Genomic DNA, 17,481 nt, shown 5'->3' with positions numbered 1-17,481 from the left:
AGGGCGCGGTCGCATGGTGCGTACCGCCCCGCCCCTCCGCGGGCTGCTCATGCGCCTGCGCAAACGTCGGCTCTCAGTGCTGCTGGTAGAGGACACGTAGGACCTGCCAGGCCCATAAATCCCCAAGAAAATGCATGCAAGAAGACATTTTTGTCTTCTTTTTTCTGACAGAGTGCATACATTTAATTAGTTTTTCAGGGCCCGTTATCTTAAAATCTTGTGTTATAGATAAAAAACTTAGAAGGGATGGTGTTACAAGCACCAGATTCCCATTAATTAGAAGTCAGGTCTTTCTCACCAATTTCTTCGTCTCTTTTGGCTTTTCCATGCGTGCCACCCCCTTGCTCTTACTCAAGTCCTTGTTTAGATCGAATTGGGGAGCCATTGGTTTCTGGAGTTCTCACACCACCTTAACATACGCTGATACTGGACAACCTTCTTTCATTGGTTCTTTTAAGGCTGTGCCTTGTAAGGACTTACCATATTATTTGGTTCCTTGCTGTTGGCACATTTAACAAAAACCTACAGTACGTGGTAGGAAAATGAAGTCTATGGGAACTTGTTTACGACTGATCTTCAATTCCAATCACTAAAAGTAGGAATTAATTCTAATTAAGCCATAGACGTGGTGAAGAGTTGGATTTTATTTCCTAGTCATCCTTGAGGGGATGAAAAGAACTACAAAACTGCCAAATGTTATATTTGACCTGATCACTACAAGCGAACTTGGCAGTTCATAGCAACTGATATCACTGAAGATCACTTGGTTTTCCTTACTTAATAAACCCTTTTTTATTTTCTGGGACACTGCACTACTTATTTTAGGTCCTAACCCATTCTAACCTCCTACCTCTTTAGATGATGGCATTTAAAGTCTGTCTTTGGTTTCTTGGCTATTTTTCTCTTTCTACAGTGTCCTGAGAATGCATGTCCTAAATCTGCATCTTTCATCTGAGTTCTAGGTTCACATTTTCAGCTGTTTGTTGGATGTTGGATATTTCTTCATAGTCTTACTGTCGGAACAAAAACTAACTCAAAAGCTCTTATAAACTTCTCCAATAAAACTTGTTTCTCCTGATGTATATTTGCAGTGGTTCCGTGATTCTACCAGACATTGTGTTTGACTGCTCTCTTTCCCTTCCTAATGTCCTCTTTTCTTCCCAAATAATGTTTTTTTCGTATCTGTATTTTTCTATTTCCAAACTATGATTCTATTCAGCAAGACTACATTAAAAGCCCCTTTAATAATGGCCAGATAAATCTTCCTAAAACAACGCACATTACTGCTGCTCAAAACACCTGTAGTGGTGTACCACTGTGGACAATGATAAAGTTGACAGTCTTTAATCTGGCACTAACATATCATTCTATTTTATTTCTGAATGCACTCTAATGTGAATCCTATACTCAAGCCAAATAAACTGCCTCACTTTCCAACAATCTTTTATTTTCCTACACTGGTTCTGGAGGCTCCTTTAATCTGAAAAGCTTATTTCTTTTATAGGGGAGGAAGAACTACATCCTTCTCTCCTAGGTTCTGTGGCTGGGTCTAAGAATTAAACTGACATAAGGTTAACAGCAGAAAAACATACAAATTTATTTAATGCTTTTACATGTACATAGGAGTCTTCACAACAAAAATGAAGATCCAAAGAAGGCATTAGGCCCAAAAGCTTATATACTTTTTCGCACAAAGAATGATTGATTGTGGAGATTTGTCAAGACAAAGGGGCTTGGAGCTAGGGGCAGTACATTGTGGGACAGTAACTATGAAATATATGAGGGAAATTAAAGGAAGATAAGGGCTATTTTAGTTTATTTGTACAAGCCTATTTGGGCATCAGTCTCATCTCTTGTAATGTTTTCTTCCTAGTAGAGGACAGACACCTTTCTCACAGAAAATTTTAGGACCTACTCTAGATAAACAGGAGGAAGTCAGAGAGTCCTTCATCTGTTGTTTCTTAGTGCCTTCAGCACAAAATATATGCCACAGTGGCATATTTTAGAGCGCCGTTCTCTGAAACCTGTCACTCTCTACTTCTTTAAATCTTGTTTCCCTATAACATCTTCTCACCCATACCAAAAATGATGTTATAGTTATTTATACCAAATTATGTGTCATAGTTTTGGTTTGTTTCCCCAACAAGACCATAAGATTAGAAGGCTGGGTCATCTTTTAGATTTTGCCCAGTTCCTTACAATGCCTAAGTTTCTTGCTTATGGAACAAGATTAAAAGAAACCATTAATTCTGGCCCTAAAGCTTCTTAATCCCTCACTTCACCATTTGCCCCCAAGCTTAGAGGCAAATAAAAACATGAATTTCTAGAAGTGCTACTTTTCATTTTAACAAAATTCTCCATCTTAATCACCTCAAAAAACAGTAGTTAACCATTGAAAAATACTGATTTTTTTCTTCTGGAATGGCAAAAAAGGGAAAGCATAGCTTTCCAAGCTCTCCAACCACCACTATGTCCTGAAGTTGAAAAAACTAAGATCTCTGCTTCTAAAAGTGGTAGTTTCTGAACCATGGTATGTCCATGGAAGAGTTCCTTATGTACTCAGATTGATTTTTTTTGCATCTACTAGTTAATACCACTGCTGCTGGTATAGGACTAGGGGAAATATTTATTGGCCTAAAAGATTATCAGCACTGTATACCAGTTCTCCAAAACAGGGTGTGCCAGATAATCGCTGAAGTTCAGGAAGAAACTAGTAGAAATTGTACACATACTCAAAATTTTATCTCATCCTTCAAGTTTTCTAGTATACACCATACTAATATATCACAGTTAAATGTGCATATGTTAAAATTCTAACTTTATTGGTTGTATCAAAAGCCTTTGCTTTTCAAACAATATGGCTTCTCTCTCACTTACCAACTTTACATCTCCCTGTATGGCCCCGGAAGATGGCTGGTTAGCCAGAGACGGGTAAGATTCCTCAAGGGAGAAACAATCTAAGACAGGCACAGTCGCAGGGGGGCCATCAGGTGAGAAATTGGGGATCAACAGTGGTGAGGCTTAGAACCTCACCCCTCCTGTTTTGAGAGAAATCTTCTGCATCCGTGGATGTTTTAATGCCCTTGTCTAGCTTGGATTAACACATAGTCTACAGGCACACACATGATCATCTACATATGCTCTCTTACAACACTAAACTATGTTTTCTACCTTTATCTTGCATATACCTACCACTTCAGCATTTTATTAAAAATAAAAATAATAATAATAATAAAGGGAGAAATGTGGGATCCACATATAAATCAAGTATAAAAATCAAACGAATATTCATATTTGACCTGACTGTTTATAGTTCATAATGCGTGATCAAAACCGAAAGTTTCTGTGATGACTGCCCTTGTACTGTTCACCATATAAGAACTTATTCACTATGCAAGAATTTGTTCACCATGTAAGAACTTGTTCGTTATGCTTCAGACGATTGGAGACTGATGAGAATTAGGCTTGGGGTGGATTAATGATTGTGCATTGAGCATTGATTCCCTTATACAGAATTTTATTGTTGTTAACAACCATTTGATCAATAAATATGAGAGATGCCCTCTCAAAAAAAAAAAGCCTTTGTTTCTGCTTCTCTTTAGCTTAAATTTTTCTTACCTGTTGTATATAGTAGTGATCTCTCAAGTTTTAAAGAATTCTTTTCTATAAAAAAAATCAATCATTTGGGTTTAGGCTAGTTACGCTGTATGTGTGAAAATTCTAGTTGGTATTCAAATGCATATGGGGAGGAGAGTCTTGTAACTTACAAAAATGAAAGATTTATCACTTAGACTGGCCAAATTGGAAAGTGTGTTGCTAATTTTGGTTCTGGCTGTGATTTGGGATTTGGCCCACTGAGAGTACAATTACAGGCATATCCTATTTTATTGTACTTTCCTTTATTGCACTTTGTGGATATTGTGCTTTTCACAAATCAAAGGTTTGTGGTAACCCTGCATACAATCAAGTCTATCAGCATTATTTTCCCAACAGCTTTTGCTCACTTTGTGTCTCTGTGTTACACTTTGGTAATTCTCACACTATTTCAAACTTTCTCATTTTATGTTGCTTCTTATAAATAAGCAAAAAAGTAGTTTCTCGAGATGGAACTTACTCCTGGTAAAGATGCTATGAAGATTGTTGAAATAAAACAAAGGATTTAGAATATGACATAAACGTAGTTGATAAAGCAAGTGGCACAGTTTGAGAGGACTGACTCCCAATTTTTAAAGAAGTTCTCCTGTGGGTACAATGCTATCAAATATTACTATATGCTACAGAGAAACCGTTCATGAAAGGAGGAGTCAATTGATGTGGCAAACTTCACTGCTGTCTAATTTTAAGAAATTGCCACAGCCTCCCCAACCTTCTGCAACCACCACCCTGATCAGTCAGCAGCCCTCCACCAGCAAAAATAATGACTCTGAAAGCTCAGATGATGGTTAACATTTTTAACAATAAATTTTTTAAATTAAGGTATGTACATCATTTTAGACAATGCTATTTTATATGCACTGGGAAACTGAAAAATTATTTGATTTGCTTTATTGCAATATTCACTTTATTATAGTGGTCTGGACCTGAACCTGCAGTATCTCCAAGGTCTGCTTGTACAAGGTCAAATGCAGTAACTTTCTCTTCTATACTCCCTACCCATTGTCACCACACTCTGGACTTAGGCAGTCCCCTCAGAAACTACTACTTCCCCCAACCTCTGGCTTATATCCCATCACCAATCAGTGGAATCATTCTCTCAACATCTGAAACTCCCCTACATTTATTCCTGCCTGACAGAACCCCAAATTTGGATGAGTTACATGCACGGCAGTCTCCATGATGCCTAGACTTTTTGGGTAGGCCTGAGAAAATACACACAAATAAGTAGATTATAAATACTTTTACCAACCTAGGATCCACAGAAATCCTACTTTTTCTTTAGTCAGCTAACTCAGTGAAAACGATTCTTCAAATTGTCTTTCTAAGCCTCTGCCACCATTCTCCACCACCCCCAACTTTACAGATAAACCACCTATTTCAACAAGAAAATGCAAGCCCTAACATCTTGCTGCCAGCACTACAAATCTACCTGCATTTGCACCAATCCTCTGTGCATTCCGTTCTGAGAGAATGCTGGTGGTGTCTCTTACTAATGTGATTCTTCCAACTTGGCTATGGATCCTACATCCTCTGGACATGTAAAGTACTTAATGTTATTATCTCCCTTTTTCTCTACCTTTGCTCTTTCACTTTCTGCTCATCTCTTTCCATCAGAATAAAAAAATTACTAAGGCTTTTCATGACATAAATAGTAAGGTCTCGTAATAAATAATTGAAAAATCAAGCCTTCTTTAGTAACCACATCCTTTTCCAACTACCATTCTTTTTCTCTACAGTCAAATTTCTCTACCTTCCACAGTCAAATTTTTGTCAAGTCTTTTATTGCTGCCTCCATTTATCTCAAGCCAAATCAATCAATTAATTCTCGATTTTGCCTCAATATCTCTCAAAATCATTCACTTATCTATTCCTACTCTGGTTCAAGCCATGATTATTTCTTTGAATATAACTTTCTATCCTTCCTACATTTATTTTTGCCTTCCAGTCTTCACACAGCAACTAAAGTGGTATTTAAAAAACCTAAATATAATCATGTAACTCCTTAAATAGTCTGAAGGATTTTCTATTGACTTAGGATAAAGTCCAACTATCATCACCATGGTATAAATATGGGATCTGGCCCCTATCTTAATTCTTTAACTTACCTTGGGTTCCTTATGCCATAATCATACAAGTTTGTTTTCACTTCTGTGAAGTTTCTATGACTTTATCAACCTAGCACACCCTGCCTGAAATATTTCTCTAGCCTTTGCCTCACCTCCTACTTAGCTCATGGTCTGAGTTTCACTTAAGCTCACTTTCTCAGAGAAATCCTCCTTGACCTTCCCAGAGTAGGTTATGTCTTCTAGATATATGCTCCAATTGCACCTTGTAACTTTTTGTAGCATTCATCATAATTATAATTACAGTTGTCCTCTGAACAACACAAAATTTAGGGGCACCAACTCCCTGCCCACACAGTTGAAAATTGGTGTATGTATAGCTTTTGACTCCCTAAAAATTAAACTACAAGTAGCCTACTATTGACTGGAAGCCTTAACAACAACCTAAAGAGTCGATTAACACATATTTTGTATGTTATATGTATTACATACTGTATTCTTACACTAAAGTAAGCTACAGAAAAGAAAAAAATTTCCAAATTGTTGCAAACCTCTAAAAACTTTGCCAACATACTTACTGAAAACAAATCCACTTATAAGTGGACCTGTGCAGTTCAAACCTGGTTTAAGGGTCAACTATAGTTACTTACTCAGTATTTATTTTCCTTGCTAGATGTAAAACTCATAAGGAATTTTTGTCTTGTTCCATGATTAATTCCTAGCACTCAGTTCACTGCTTGGGATATAGCAGGCATTCCACACATTGGTTAAATGCCTGAATAAATGAAAGGGAATATTAAGAATATAAAACATGATAAAAACAAATCCTTACAGGGAGAACAGACTTCCTTTTTATTCATCTATTGAGATAAACTGCAGAGACTGAGAGACAAAAATCATTATAAATCATTCAGTAGAACATTCACTAAAAATCAAATGCATTTTCTTTAAGAGTTCTCACACAGAAACTTTTATTTTATATAAGTCTGATATAACATTAAATACTTAACAAATCAGACATTTTATTTTTAAATTTTATTGTATAATCTTGGATGCACTATAGACAAAAAAAGTAAGATCCTCTTTACCAGTTTCACTTCATTTAACTTATACAAGGCTTCCATTAAAATTCCATCACACCTTGAAAATTACCTGCTGCTTTTAAAAATGATTTGAACTTCAAATCGCAAGTCCTATGTAGCAATCCAAAACACAAAAACAAAACAGAAAACAAAAATAGGTAAGAAGCATTTCTTATTGCAAAATATCATTTATGTATGAGTTTCTTCCTTCTCTCAATTCGTAGAGTCATCTAACTCAAAACCAATTCATTTAGAAATTGATGCTTAAATACTCCAATATCACTGAAAAATCTCTATTTTTTAGTGGTGCTCTTAAATGGCAAAGTAGAATATGGACTGGAACGTCCTGACCCCATACTAAAGTGAGTGAGATATTCATGCAGGGTATTGTCTGCTATGCAGTTACTAGACAGCTTGGCAAACAGTAGTCCCAACTGTTAGTAACACTTCTAGAAAATGTTACTAGACATTTCTAGAAACACTTCTTACCCCTGCCTATTTCCCAATTGCTAGTTATAGAAAGATACAATCATATTTAAAGTATGAGCTTTATAATAGGAATCTGTTTTAAAATACAAAAAGGATCAACAGAAAGAATTCATACCAATGAAATTTTGCAGACTGAATTTCAAAATTAGAAATAAGAATATCCACTGCTAATGGAAGCCCTGCTCTGTGCAAACATAGTGTGTTATATATTAACCACACATTTGAGGTATTAGCTGGAAAAAATACATATTTATACATGTATACACGGACACATCCACAGAATATTCACAAATCTATTGGCCCCAAAACCAGCAGATAACAAAATTAAATGAAAAGGAATCACATACCAACAGGAAAAAGTTACACACAGGGAATTTATCCAAAAAATGTGGTTATATAATCCTTAATATAAGGAGTATGTTTTGAATTAATGTTTTAAGGGAAAAGTTTTCATTTATATGAAAGCATCTACTTAACAGTAATGAAACCAAAAAGGTTGCTTACGATTATTAATGGGATGTGCAAGAATTCCTTGAAGATAGTCATTCTACATACTTTTTTTGTTATTACAGATTGGAATTTTAAAAGTTTTGGAAGTTATTATCAGACTACTACTTTTTTTATTGGTTTATAAAGAATTTTATGGATTTGTAACTAGGCAGTAGTCCAATGTGGCTAACAGATACTTTTTGGCTATTTAAAATTCAGATTTATTATTCATTTTCAGAAGTTTTTCTGCACAGATAAGAAAAAAGATTATGAATGCCCTTTCAATTTGCTTCACTCAGAACAGAGACAGAGAGTTATACAGGTAGTACTGAACCGAAGCTTCACATGGAAAGCTAAATAAACATACAAAATTGCCTTTTGAACTATTCAGTCCTTTAACTTACTTAACTGAGAAGATGGCTCATTTGGTTCTTAGGTCAACATGTAGAAGTATTTCACTGGGTTAACACAAATGGGAGATTAATTTTTTTAATGATATATGTAGGAATGAATTGTTAACTAACATTAACATGTCACATTTGTTAAATAACAAGTGCATTAAAAAATATTACAGATCCACAAAGAGATTCAAGAGGTTAATCATTTCTCTCAGTAACTATTGTACATACTAGTGTAATAGAGGAACTTAACAGGAGAAAACTTAAGCATAAAAATGCAATGAAAGTAAAGGGCTGGAGTTTCACACTCCTGTTCTGTGAACACCTGAGCTGACACAAAAACAGACTGGCTTAATGCATTGGCATATATATGCCTTAAGGACCTACTTTTCTCTACCAAATATTCATAAATTATACATAAGAATGAAGTGCTTATGAAAAAATACTTATTTAAGCATTCAATTGCAATCTGTTCCTAAATATATTGTTTTCACTTATTAGAAGGATTATAACTTAAAGTTTCTCATTGTTGAGAATTAAATTCTCAGATTTGATCTAAATAAATTTTGAGACTTACAAATGACTAGCACCAGTCTATCTGGGATCTAAGGAATCAAAAAAGAGGAGAAGAAAAGGTATTATTTACTTCCCCCAAATCCTTACAAGGACAATGATGTTTGTGCGTGTATATAAAAAGGGATACAAATGTAAAGCACTGATAAATACAACTGCTGCCAAACTTCTAAAATACCAGTTAAAGCTAGTAGAGTAATATTCCAAGTTTGAGGGTTTTTAGGCAATGACTAAAATGAAAAATACAAGTTATCAAATGAAGATGCAAGGCTCATGCAGCTAAAAATAAGATGGCAAAACACTGGGATTTTTATTATGAAAGTGGCAAACATAAAAATTTTACATCTCAAGATGGCTAATGTCTTCTGACTTTGTAGAATTATCCCCAAATTCTAAGACACTTGGTTGGGCCTTTATACCATGATGTAGGTGATATTAAGGACTTAATCTTTAACTGCATACTTTATAGGAGACTTAAATTGTCAGGCACTCCATCAGTCATTTCCCACAGTTATTTAAAAACTTTATTTTATCAAACACATTTCCCCAAACATTTTATGAAATGTGATAGAATGCAGCAATGCAACTGAAATATAATATTGTCCAAAAGCCATGTGTGACTTCAAATATATAACTTCACTTAATAAGCTCATCTACTCCCTTAAGGCCAGCATTTAGGAAAAAAGAATCAGTCAATAAAAATTCAATTCACTTTAGCATCAACCAAAATAGTGCAAATTTCCCATTAAAACTAGAAAGATAAATGGAAGAAATTATTTTCATTTCAATTTTTATGTTCTCTAATGCATCAAAGTTAATTAGAATGCTATATTATTTTTTTAAACTCTTCTACAGGCTCAAGAAAATATTTAAGTAAGTATTTTCTTTTACGCACTGCTGTTTTTTATTTTAAAGGTTTCGTTTCTTAAAATTGGTTAATTTTTCTGGGATGGTATGTAGCTTAGTTTAATCTACTAATTCAATCAGGCATTTCTACTGATTCACCTAGGGGAGGGCACAAAAGAGAACATTTTAAAAAGAAATATCATTTTAGAAGTTTTATTCAATAGATGCTATAAATAAACTACTTCCAGAAAAAAATCTTTAAATGAAAGAACACTGCCACTCTAACTTGCATTTTCTCACATACAAAAATACTACCAAAGATGCGTTTCGTTCCATTAACTTAAGTATGAAACAAAATCATTAGAATATTACAACTGTTAAATGTAAAAGACTAAAAATCAAATAGTTTCAAACCTAATATAGAGGCACCAAAATCTTCAATTTCCAGCTGCTTTTTCTAATTTATATTATGGATTTAATTACAGAGAGCTTATTCCTATAGGGCTAATTGAATTACTCAATGGTGAATAGATTTTAGCTCAGAATTTTTAAGGATAACTTGCTGTAAATCACCATTTGACCTGCTGCTATATTTTTGCTCCCTGTTGCATGTGGCCAAACAGATCATGCTCTGATCAAGTAAATGTGCTATAATCTTACTTATATGTTTAAGAGTTGGCAATCAGGTTAAAAGGCACAAAGCTTCATTTCAGTAGTAATATTTCTTATTACGTATTTGTAGAGGAATTCATTTACTTTTGGATCCTGCTTAAGTGATCATTAAGAAGAAACAGCAAATGTCTATAGCGGAAAAACAGGTGGATCATCTCCTTCATAAATTTTAGCAACTTTCAAAACATACATATGAAAATTTGGGGGCCTTTTAATTACTGGAATTGCAAATGACATGACTGCAATTGACTGTTGAAGACCTTTTTTGTTTAATATCTACATAGCCATTTCCTCACATTTTCTTTAATATCAGTATATCATTTCATTTCTATGCATGGCTTAGCAATTCATAAAACTAAATAAATAGCAAACCGATATTCTACACCAGTTCATTTATCTCAATATATATTTTGGAATATAATGGCAATATTAAAAATATCAATTCCCCCTAAGCTGATAATGCTACAAGATTTTACACAAAGTTAAACAGCTTCTTTTTTTCTTTTCTCTTTGAAAAAGTTTCATTGTTTAAACTCCACACATTTGACATCTGAGAAGGAAAATGTAATTTTATCATAGGATATCTTTCCATCAATTTAAACTAAGAGTCTTATGGAGCTAAACACTAAAATAATTTAAATAAAAAGGCATACAGTACATAACCTGTAGGTACACAAAATGATCATTCCATAAATATTTACATGACAAGAGAAAAAATTTAGAATCACTAAACTGGAAAGTACTACAGGTGTGCTAATCCTTCCTCAAGACATTTTTAGTTAGGAATAATGTAAGCTTTTAAAGTGATTGCAGAAGTAGAACTAAAATATTAATTTTAGTTTTCAATTTCTTAGTATTTAAAGGAACCAGTAGGTCATAAACAGTACAAGATTTCAGGGACCAACTATTCAGTTTAGTTCTTAATACCAAACCTTTTTCTTTAGCTCTCATGATAAAACTAAACTTAACTTACAGAAAAAATACGGAGTATGCTAAAAGTTATGAACAGAATTCCAGTTCATCCTCCTTTGTAAATGCTGGTCAGCCGTTCCAGTTCTTTACAGTTGTCCATACTCAAGGCATCAGCCTTCCGTCGCAGTCTGTCATCGCGGTACACTTTTGCTGCATACTGCATATCTGTTTCTGTTAACAAAAATATTTTGCTAAGTAAATAATAATTTAGATCATCCAATTGTTTAAATTCAAAGGATCTTTCATAGAAGCCCTTCAATATATTTCTATAAACTGAATATTTTTTTAAAAGAACTAAATCCAAGTTTTACTCCTAAAAACTAGCTAGAAGCCTAGAATTTAAAGCAAACACAGAAACCCTCTGGAAAAGAAATAAGGATAGAAGCTTATCAACCCTTTCCTCCCACTCTTGTCCTTAGTGATTTAAAAACTACTACTCTAAAGCCTCATCTTGATCTCTCAGCTTAAATATATCACATGCTATTCAGTATGGCTAGTGGTTGTTTTTGCTGTGACCTTTTATTAAGATTTCAGATTAATTATGCCAAGACTTGAGTTGAACAATTTAAAATCTTGTTCTGAACTTGTTTGAATTAAAAAAATATTTAATAACCATACTGAAGGGACACAAACAAGAAAAAAAGCCTGCTATACAATCATAGTAGTGGTGCTCAGCAGGTAAGTACTCCTGAGGCCTCCTTCAATATGTGGATAGCATTACTGAAGAAAAATAAAGGGAGTAGAAATCAAACATTCCTCAGGGAACTATTCCTTGTCATTTTCCTGTTATTCTCAGCCATTTCACTGTTTTTAACACCTCTGAAGGGTGGGAGCACTTATAGAAGATGTAACCAAATAAAGGAAAAAACAGGTTACTCTCTGGGAAACAGCCAAAGTAGAAGACAAAAGGACCATATTCAAAATATACTCATGAGGTAAGAGTGTATTTTACTTGTAAACATCTTCACAGATGATCTTTATTCAATCAATCAGGCTAGGATTTAACAACTCAACCAAAATGACTCCACCCCTTTTATTTACAAATGATACACTTGCAGAATCTTTCTGCACATGATTGTTCCCAAATGAGGCAGACAACCAAAGTTCACTGGCTGGTCAGTGACAGAGTCTAGATTTCAGTCCAAACCTCCAGTGCCCAGTCTAATGTTCTTTCCATTACCTCAAATTAATGCTTGTATTTTATAAATCACCTATTTCACCATATTCCTGACATTAGGAAGTGTTAGAAGTCACTTCAAACAGAAGAACCCTGGCAAAAGAAATCCATTGGCCAACAATCTTTTGATGATATTAATTTATAAAACAAGGTGAGTTCATCCTAATTAACAAATGAAACATTCAACTAATGGATTAGTTGTAGGGATGGAATAAAAAATAATTAAATAATAATAATGAACAGTTACTAGTGCAAGGCATTAGGCTAAGTATCAACATATATTATCTGTTTTGGCCCATATTTCAATGAGCTGAGATTTAAAGAGGTTAAATAACTCAGCCTAACGTATTGGTGGTGCCAGGATCTTGCAAGGCAGTCTAGAGCCTACACTTTAATCATAACACTACCTTCCATAAATATAAATATTTTTCCTTTCTTCTACTTATACAGTCAATTCCCAATTATTTAAGGTAATGGAATGTAAGCATGCATAATCCAAAAATCACCCATATTTGGCTGATACAAAACTTGAATTTGTGGATATAGCTAATAGGCTAGTCATTCTTTTAATACAAAATAAACAGTTCTTTCATACATTCATTAATATGAATTCATTAATCATTTATCCAATCGTTCATGTATCCATCAAAAATTTACTACATGCCTATGATGTGCCAAGGATTGTGCAAGGTCCTAGGAATCAAAAAATGAAATGAAATGAGATAGAACTTGGCATATAATGTCTTTAAGATCTTTGGCTAATGCAAGGTTTCTCAACCTCAGAAATACTGGCATTTGGGATCAGATAATTCTTTGTTGTGGGGAGCTGTCCAGTGCATTGTAGGATTTTAGCAGCATCCCTGTTCTCAATCCAGTAGATGTCAGCAGCAATCCCTTCCTCCCCTACCCTATGCTGACACACAAAAAAATTTTCAGATATTACCAAATATCCTCTGGGAGGCAGAGGTAAATCATCCCCAACTGAAAACACTCATCCAATGTAACCTTCACATTGAGAATGGACTGATTTCAGACTTACAAACCAAACAAATTCTATCTCCTTTAACTGCTATTACACAAATGAGGAAACCAAGGCCAGAAAAAAGAACTTCCTTAGAAATATACAAAGGTTATGTTTTATCACATTTTCACTAGTGGATGAAAGATGATAACTGCTACCATTTTCTGAGCATTTACTCTATGTGAAACACTTTAACCACTGCCTGATTTAATTTCATAACAAATCCATAAAGGTAGGTATTATTGAGAAGACTGGAGTTCATTGGCTGAACTCTAGAGACAGACTGATTTTGGATCATGGATCTATGGCCTTGGCAAGTTACTAATCTCTCTTTGCCCTAGTTTCCTTATATGTAAAATGGGTATAATAACCTCACAGTGTTCTTGTGGAGATTAAATGAGTTATTTACACACACACACACACACACACACGAAGTACTTAGGACAGTGACTGAAACAATATGCATTATATAAATTATAGTTTATATAATGGTTTCTATAATTCACTATAATTCACTATAATGGTTTCTATAATTCACTACAGGAATATTCTACCTCCTTCTACTCATTACCATCACCCATTTTAGACATGAGGGAATAAACTCATAGAGATCAGAATATTTGCCTTAAATTACCCAACTAAAAATTTCAGAGCTAGAATTCAATGTTCCTCTGTCTAATTCAAAAGTCTTCATAACAGTCAGAAAAACAAAAACCACAATAATATTCAATTCACATGCAACATCTCAGCAGATTCTTACAGCCAACTTTTTTGTAGGTGGTGTTGCTTCTTAAATTAAGGAACCTGAGGCTGGAAAAGGCTGCAAATTGACTAAGTGTTCCCAAGGACTTTTCTATATACAAATAAAGGAAAATGAAATGTCAACAAAACCCACTGTACATTAAGTGCTAAATATTAAGCTAAATTAATGAAGAGTTTCAAACTTAACTCTGTAACAGGATGCACATTAAAATTGATGAAATACCTATGTGTCAGGGTATTTTTTTCTTTCTTAGTGGTATATAAATAATGATGCATGGTACAGTTCACAATATTTTAAATAGAATGAAATTTGGTATTATTCACTTATTCAACCAAATATTTATTGGTAATAACAATAACACAAATACCATTTATTAAGTCTTTGCCACGTGCCAAGACTTACATGTTATAAGGCCACATGTACATTAAAACAAACTGTCTCATTTAAGTATTGGGCTCCAATTATGTACCAGACAATTCTAGGACATCCTTGAGTACAGAAATCTACAGTAATCAATTCCAAAGACTTTGAATAAGTTTTTAAATCTTAAACATTTGATAAACTTACTTTGTTGTCTTTCTTTCCAGCAATTATTTCGAATACTAGTCACATAATCTTCTTCCACGCTCTTTTCTACCTTTTGTAATAACATTCCTTTATATTCATTTTTAAAGTCCTTGTTGACATAATAAATGACACCCAAATTTTCTGTCTCCATTTTAATCGTTTGCCCTGATCCACTGTAAAAGAAATGCTCGATCATTTTTTTAATTAAAATTGTACAATCTGATCTATGATAAAACAAGTAAACATAACATTTTAAAATAATTTTAAAATTAATACTGGTAAAATTTTATTTATATAATTACAGAAATTATTGATATAACAAAACACCATCCATGTCATTAAAAGTAATCATATTTTTAATATACTATGTTCTTATAAGTTATCTCAATTTTTTAGTTAATAAAAATCTTATTTGTAAGAAATAAATTATTTCTTATTTTTAGACCAATCTGTTTTTAATATTGTAAAATCCCTGGCAATATGATTTTACAAGGTTTCCTTTAGGTTCACTGTATTACACTAACGTTATCTAGAATGGATAATGCTTCAAATTTCATGTCCTGACCTCTTCGTATATGAAGTATATTGTGTAAAAATACTTCATATAACAAAAGAAGTAATATTTGCCTTTATTTAATCAGTATTTTACAAACATCAGAGTGAAATCATTTGTCCCTTAATGACACAAATCTATGTAACATTAATCACAATCTATTTTTGTCTTTGAAGTATTTCTTGTCTTCAATATCAACACATTAACTATTGAACTAAATTGCTGTCAAGTTTGAATCTAGCTGCTCTCTGTCTTTATCCACAATTTAACAGAACTGTACATTAACAACATACTACAGACTTATCATTTTTAAAGTTAGAGATGTTTAAATCTGGTACACTTGCAGTAACAGACTTGTAACTTAAAAATTTTAAAGAGCAAAGACCTTTAAAGGATGATAGGTAAGAAACAACAAATTTTTATTTTTGTAAAACTTCACTTAGTTACTTACGATCTGGGATACAAGGAATAAGGAGGATTAGAGACCATCAAATGACTTAATAATGACACGAGGATCAATACAATAATGGGCATCAGCTGGATAAACACAGAAAAACCTCCCTATAAAAAATCATCAAAGAATAACAAATTGTAACAAAACTGTAGTTGTCAATAATCAAACAGCTGCTACACATTTTTAGATGCAGTAAGGACATTTGATATCACCTGGCTCACTACTTTCACATCTGCCTGACCAACAAACTTCCTGGGGTTTCTTTAAAATATAACTTTCCAGGTGCTTCACCTAGAGATCCTGATTTGGAAAATGCTGACATAACCTGATCTCATTTCACAGACGAGGAAGTTCTCACTCTCTCTCTCACAGACTTAACTCTCAGTATGAGGCAAGTTGGCAAAACTATTTTTACCTTAGATTTCAGGGTGCAACAGGGAAATGAATGAGTGGTAGAGCGGGGCCCCTGCCTTTTAATTTCTAATCTAGTGCTCTTTCCATCTACCTTTCTATGTCATGTAATTTATGCAATTAGGTACAGCTGTATTAAAACAAAGACAGTTACTTTCCATTTATTTTTCAGTATTAATTATAAATCCTTTAGGACCAAACAATAAGAAGTTATCTTCAAAACATGCACACTGCAGTGTATCTTCCCTAGAATCAAAGAACACCAAATCTGTTAGATTGCCCAAACACCCTCCAGCTCGATGTCTATCAGACCCCAGAATCCCTAAAGGGCTTTCTCGTCTCCATTAAATACCTCTGGCAGGAGAAAACTCAGTGCTTTTAAAACAAAGTGCCCTATTCTCAGACAACTCTAATTGCTTTTCCTGAGCTGAAATTTGCCATTTTATGGTTTCTAATCATATCATAAACATACATCTCCTCTTTCTTCTTCTCTTTCATGTCCACTGTGTCGATGCTGATGTTGATGGCTATAACCAGCTCGTCCATTTGAAAATGAATGTACACTACCTAGAAAATTAAAAGCAAGGTTATAGAGAGCAACTATGATCAGAAAAAACATTTTTTACATTTTTATTCTTAAAAACTATGAAAAAAGTGTGTCTGACTAGTGAATGTTTATTGCCCTTTCTTCTTGGAGAGAAGGGTAGACTGAAACAGGAATCATTCTTCCCAGACTTTGCTTCCTTTAAAGTAAAGTAAAAGTTCTTTCTGAAATCTTTAATAAGAGTTCCTCCCAATACTGCATACACACAAGAATTTTGTTGCAGTGGTTTGTTTTTACAAACTTGGATTGTTGCTCTGAAACTCTGCTTTTCACATTTATCAAAAAATAGTGCTCTAAATCATTTATTTAAAGCTATATAATATACTATGGTATAGGTGGGTCACAATATGCTCAAATATTCTCTTGCTAATGAGCGTTCAAGTTGTGTCCAAATAAGGTGACCAGCCAGAAATGGCGACCCCTGACAGAGTAAACTATGTTATAATAAGCAAAAGAACTGAAACTCAAATATCCAAAAACTATTACCTGAAAGATTTGTAGTTGTTTCTAGCACATTTTCAGTCAAAATTGTTAGTCTGAATAATTTTTTTGTGAGATGTAATTATGTATACTAATATGCCAAAATATAAGTTATATTTTCAGTCATTAATTTGTGTTTACACACTTTTTTTCTCTTCAAGGATGGTTTACAAAATGTACTATGACCACAATTCTTCTGATACTATTCAG

At 33.7% G+C, this 17,481-nt stretch overlaps 1 protein-coding gene across 2 annotated transcripts in view; it reads right to left on the bottom strand.

Annotated features, from left to right (window-relative positions):
- Nucleotides 1-6,548: 6,548 nt before the first annotated feature.
- DNAJB14 (DnaJ heat shock protein family (Hsp40) member B14) overlaps nucleotides 6,549-17,481 on the bottom strand; it is a 45,037-nt gene continuing 34,104 nt past the window's right edge. For both annotated transcript variants that reach the window (XM_017651409.3, XM_017651410.3), the window contains 4 exons: nucleotides 16,660-16,754; nucleotides 15,774-15,883; nucleotides 14,770-14,942; nucleotides 6,549-11,412 (listed from right to left, as the gene is read on the bottom strand). In XM_017651409.3, the coding sequence (XP_017506898.1) occupies nucleotides 11,288-11,412; nucleotides 14,770-14,942; nucleotides 15,774-15,883; nucleotides 16,660-16,754 (503 nt within the window). In that variant the 3' untranslated portion in view covers nucleotides 6,549-11,287. The remainder of the gene's footprint in view (nucleotides 11,413-14,769; nucleotides 14,943-15,773; nucleotides 15,884-16,659; nucleotides 16,755-17,481) is intronic.

Source organism: Manis javanica, chromosome 5 (genome assembly GCF_040802235.1).
Source record: "Manis javanica isolate MJ-LG chromosome 5, MJ_LKY, whole genome shotgun sequence".
NCBI lineage: Eukaryota > Metazoa > Chordata > Mammalia > Pholidota > Manidae > Manis > Manis javanica.
Note: the sequence above shows the minus strand (reverse complement) of the source record. Positions and strands in the feature narration are given on the sequence as shown.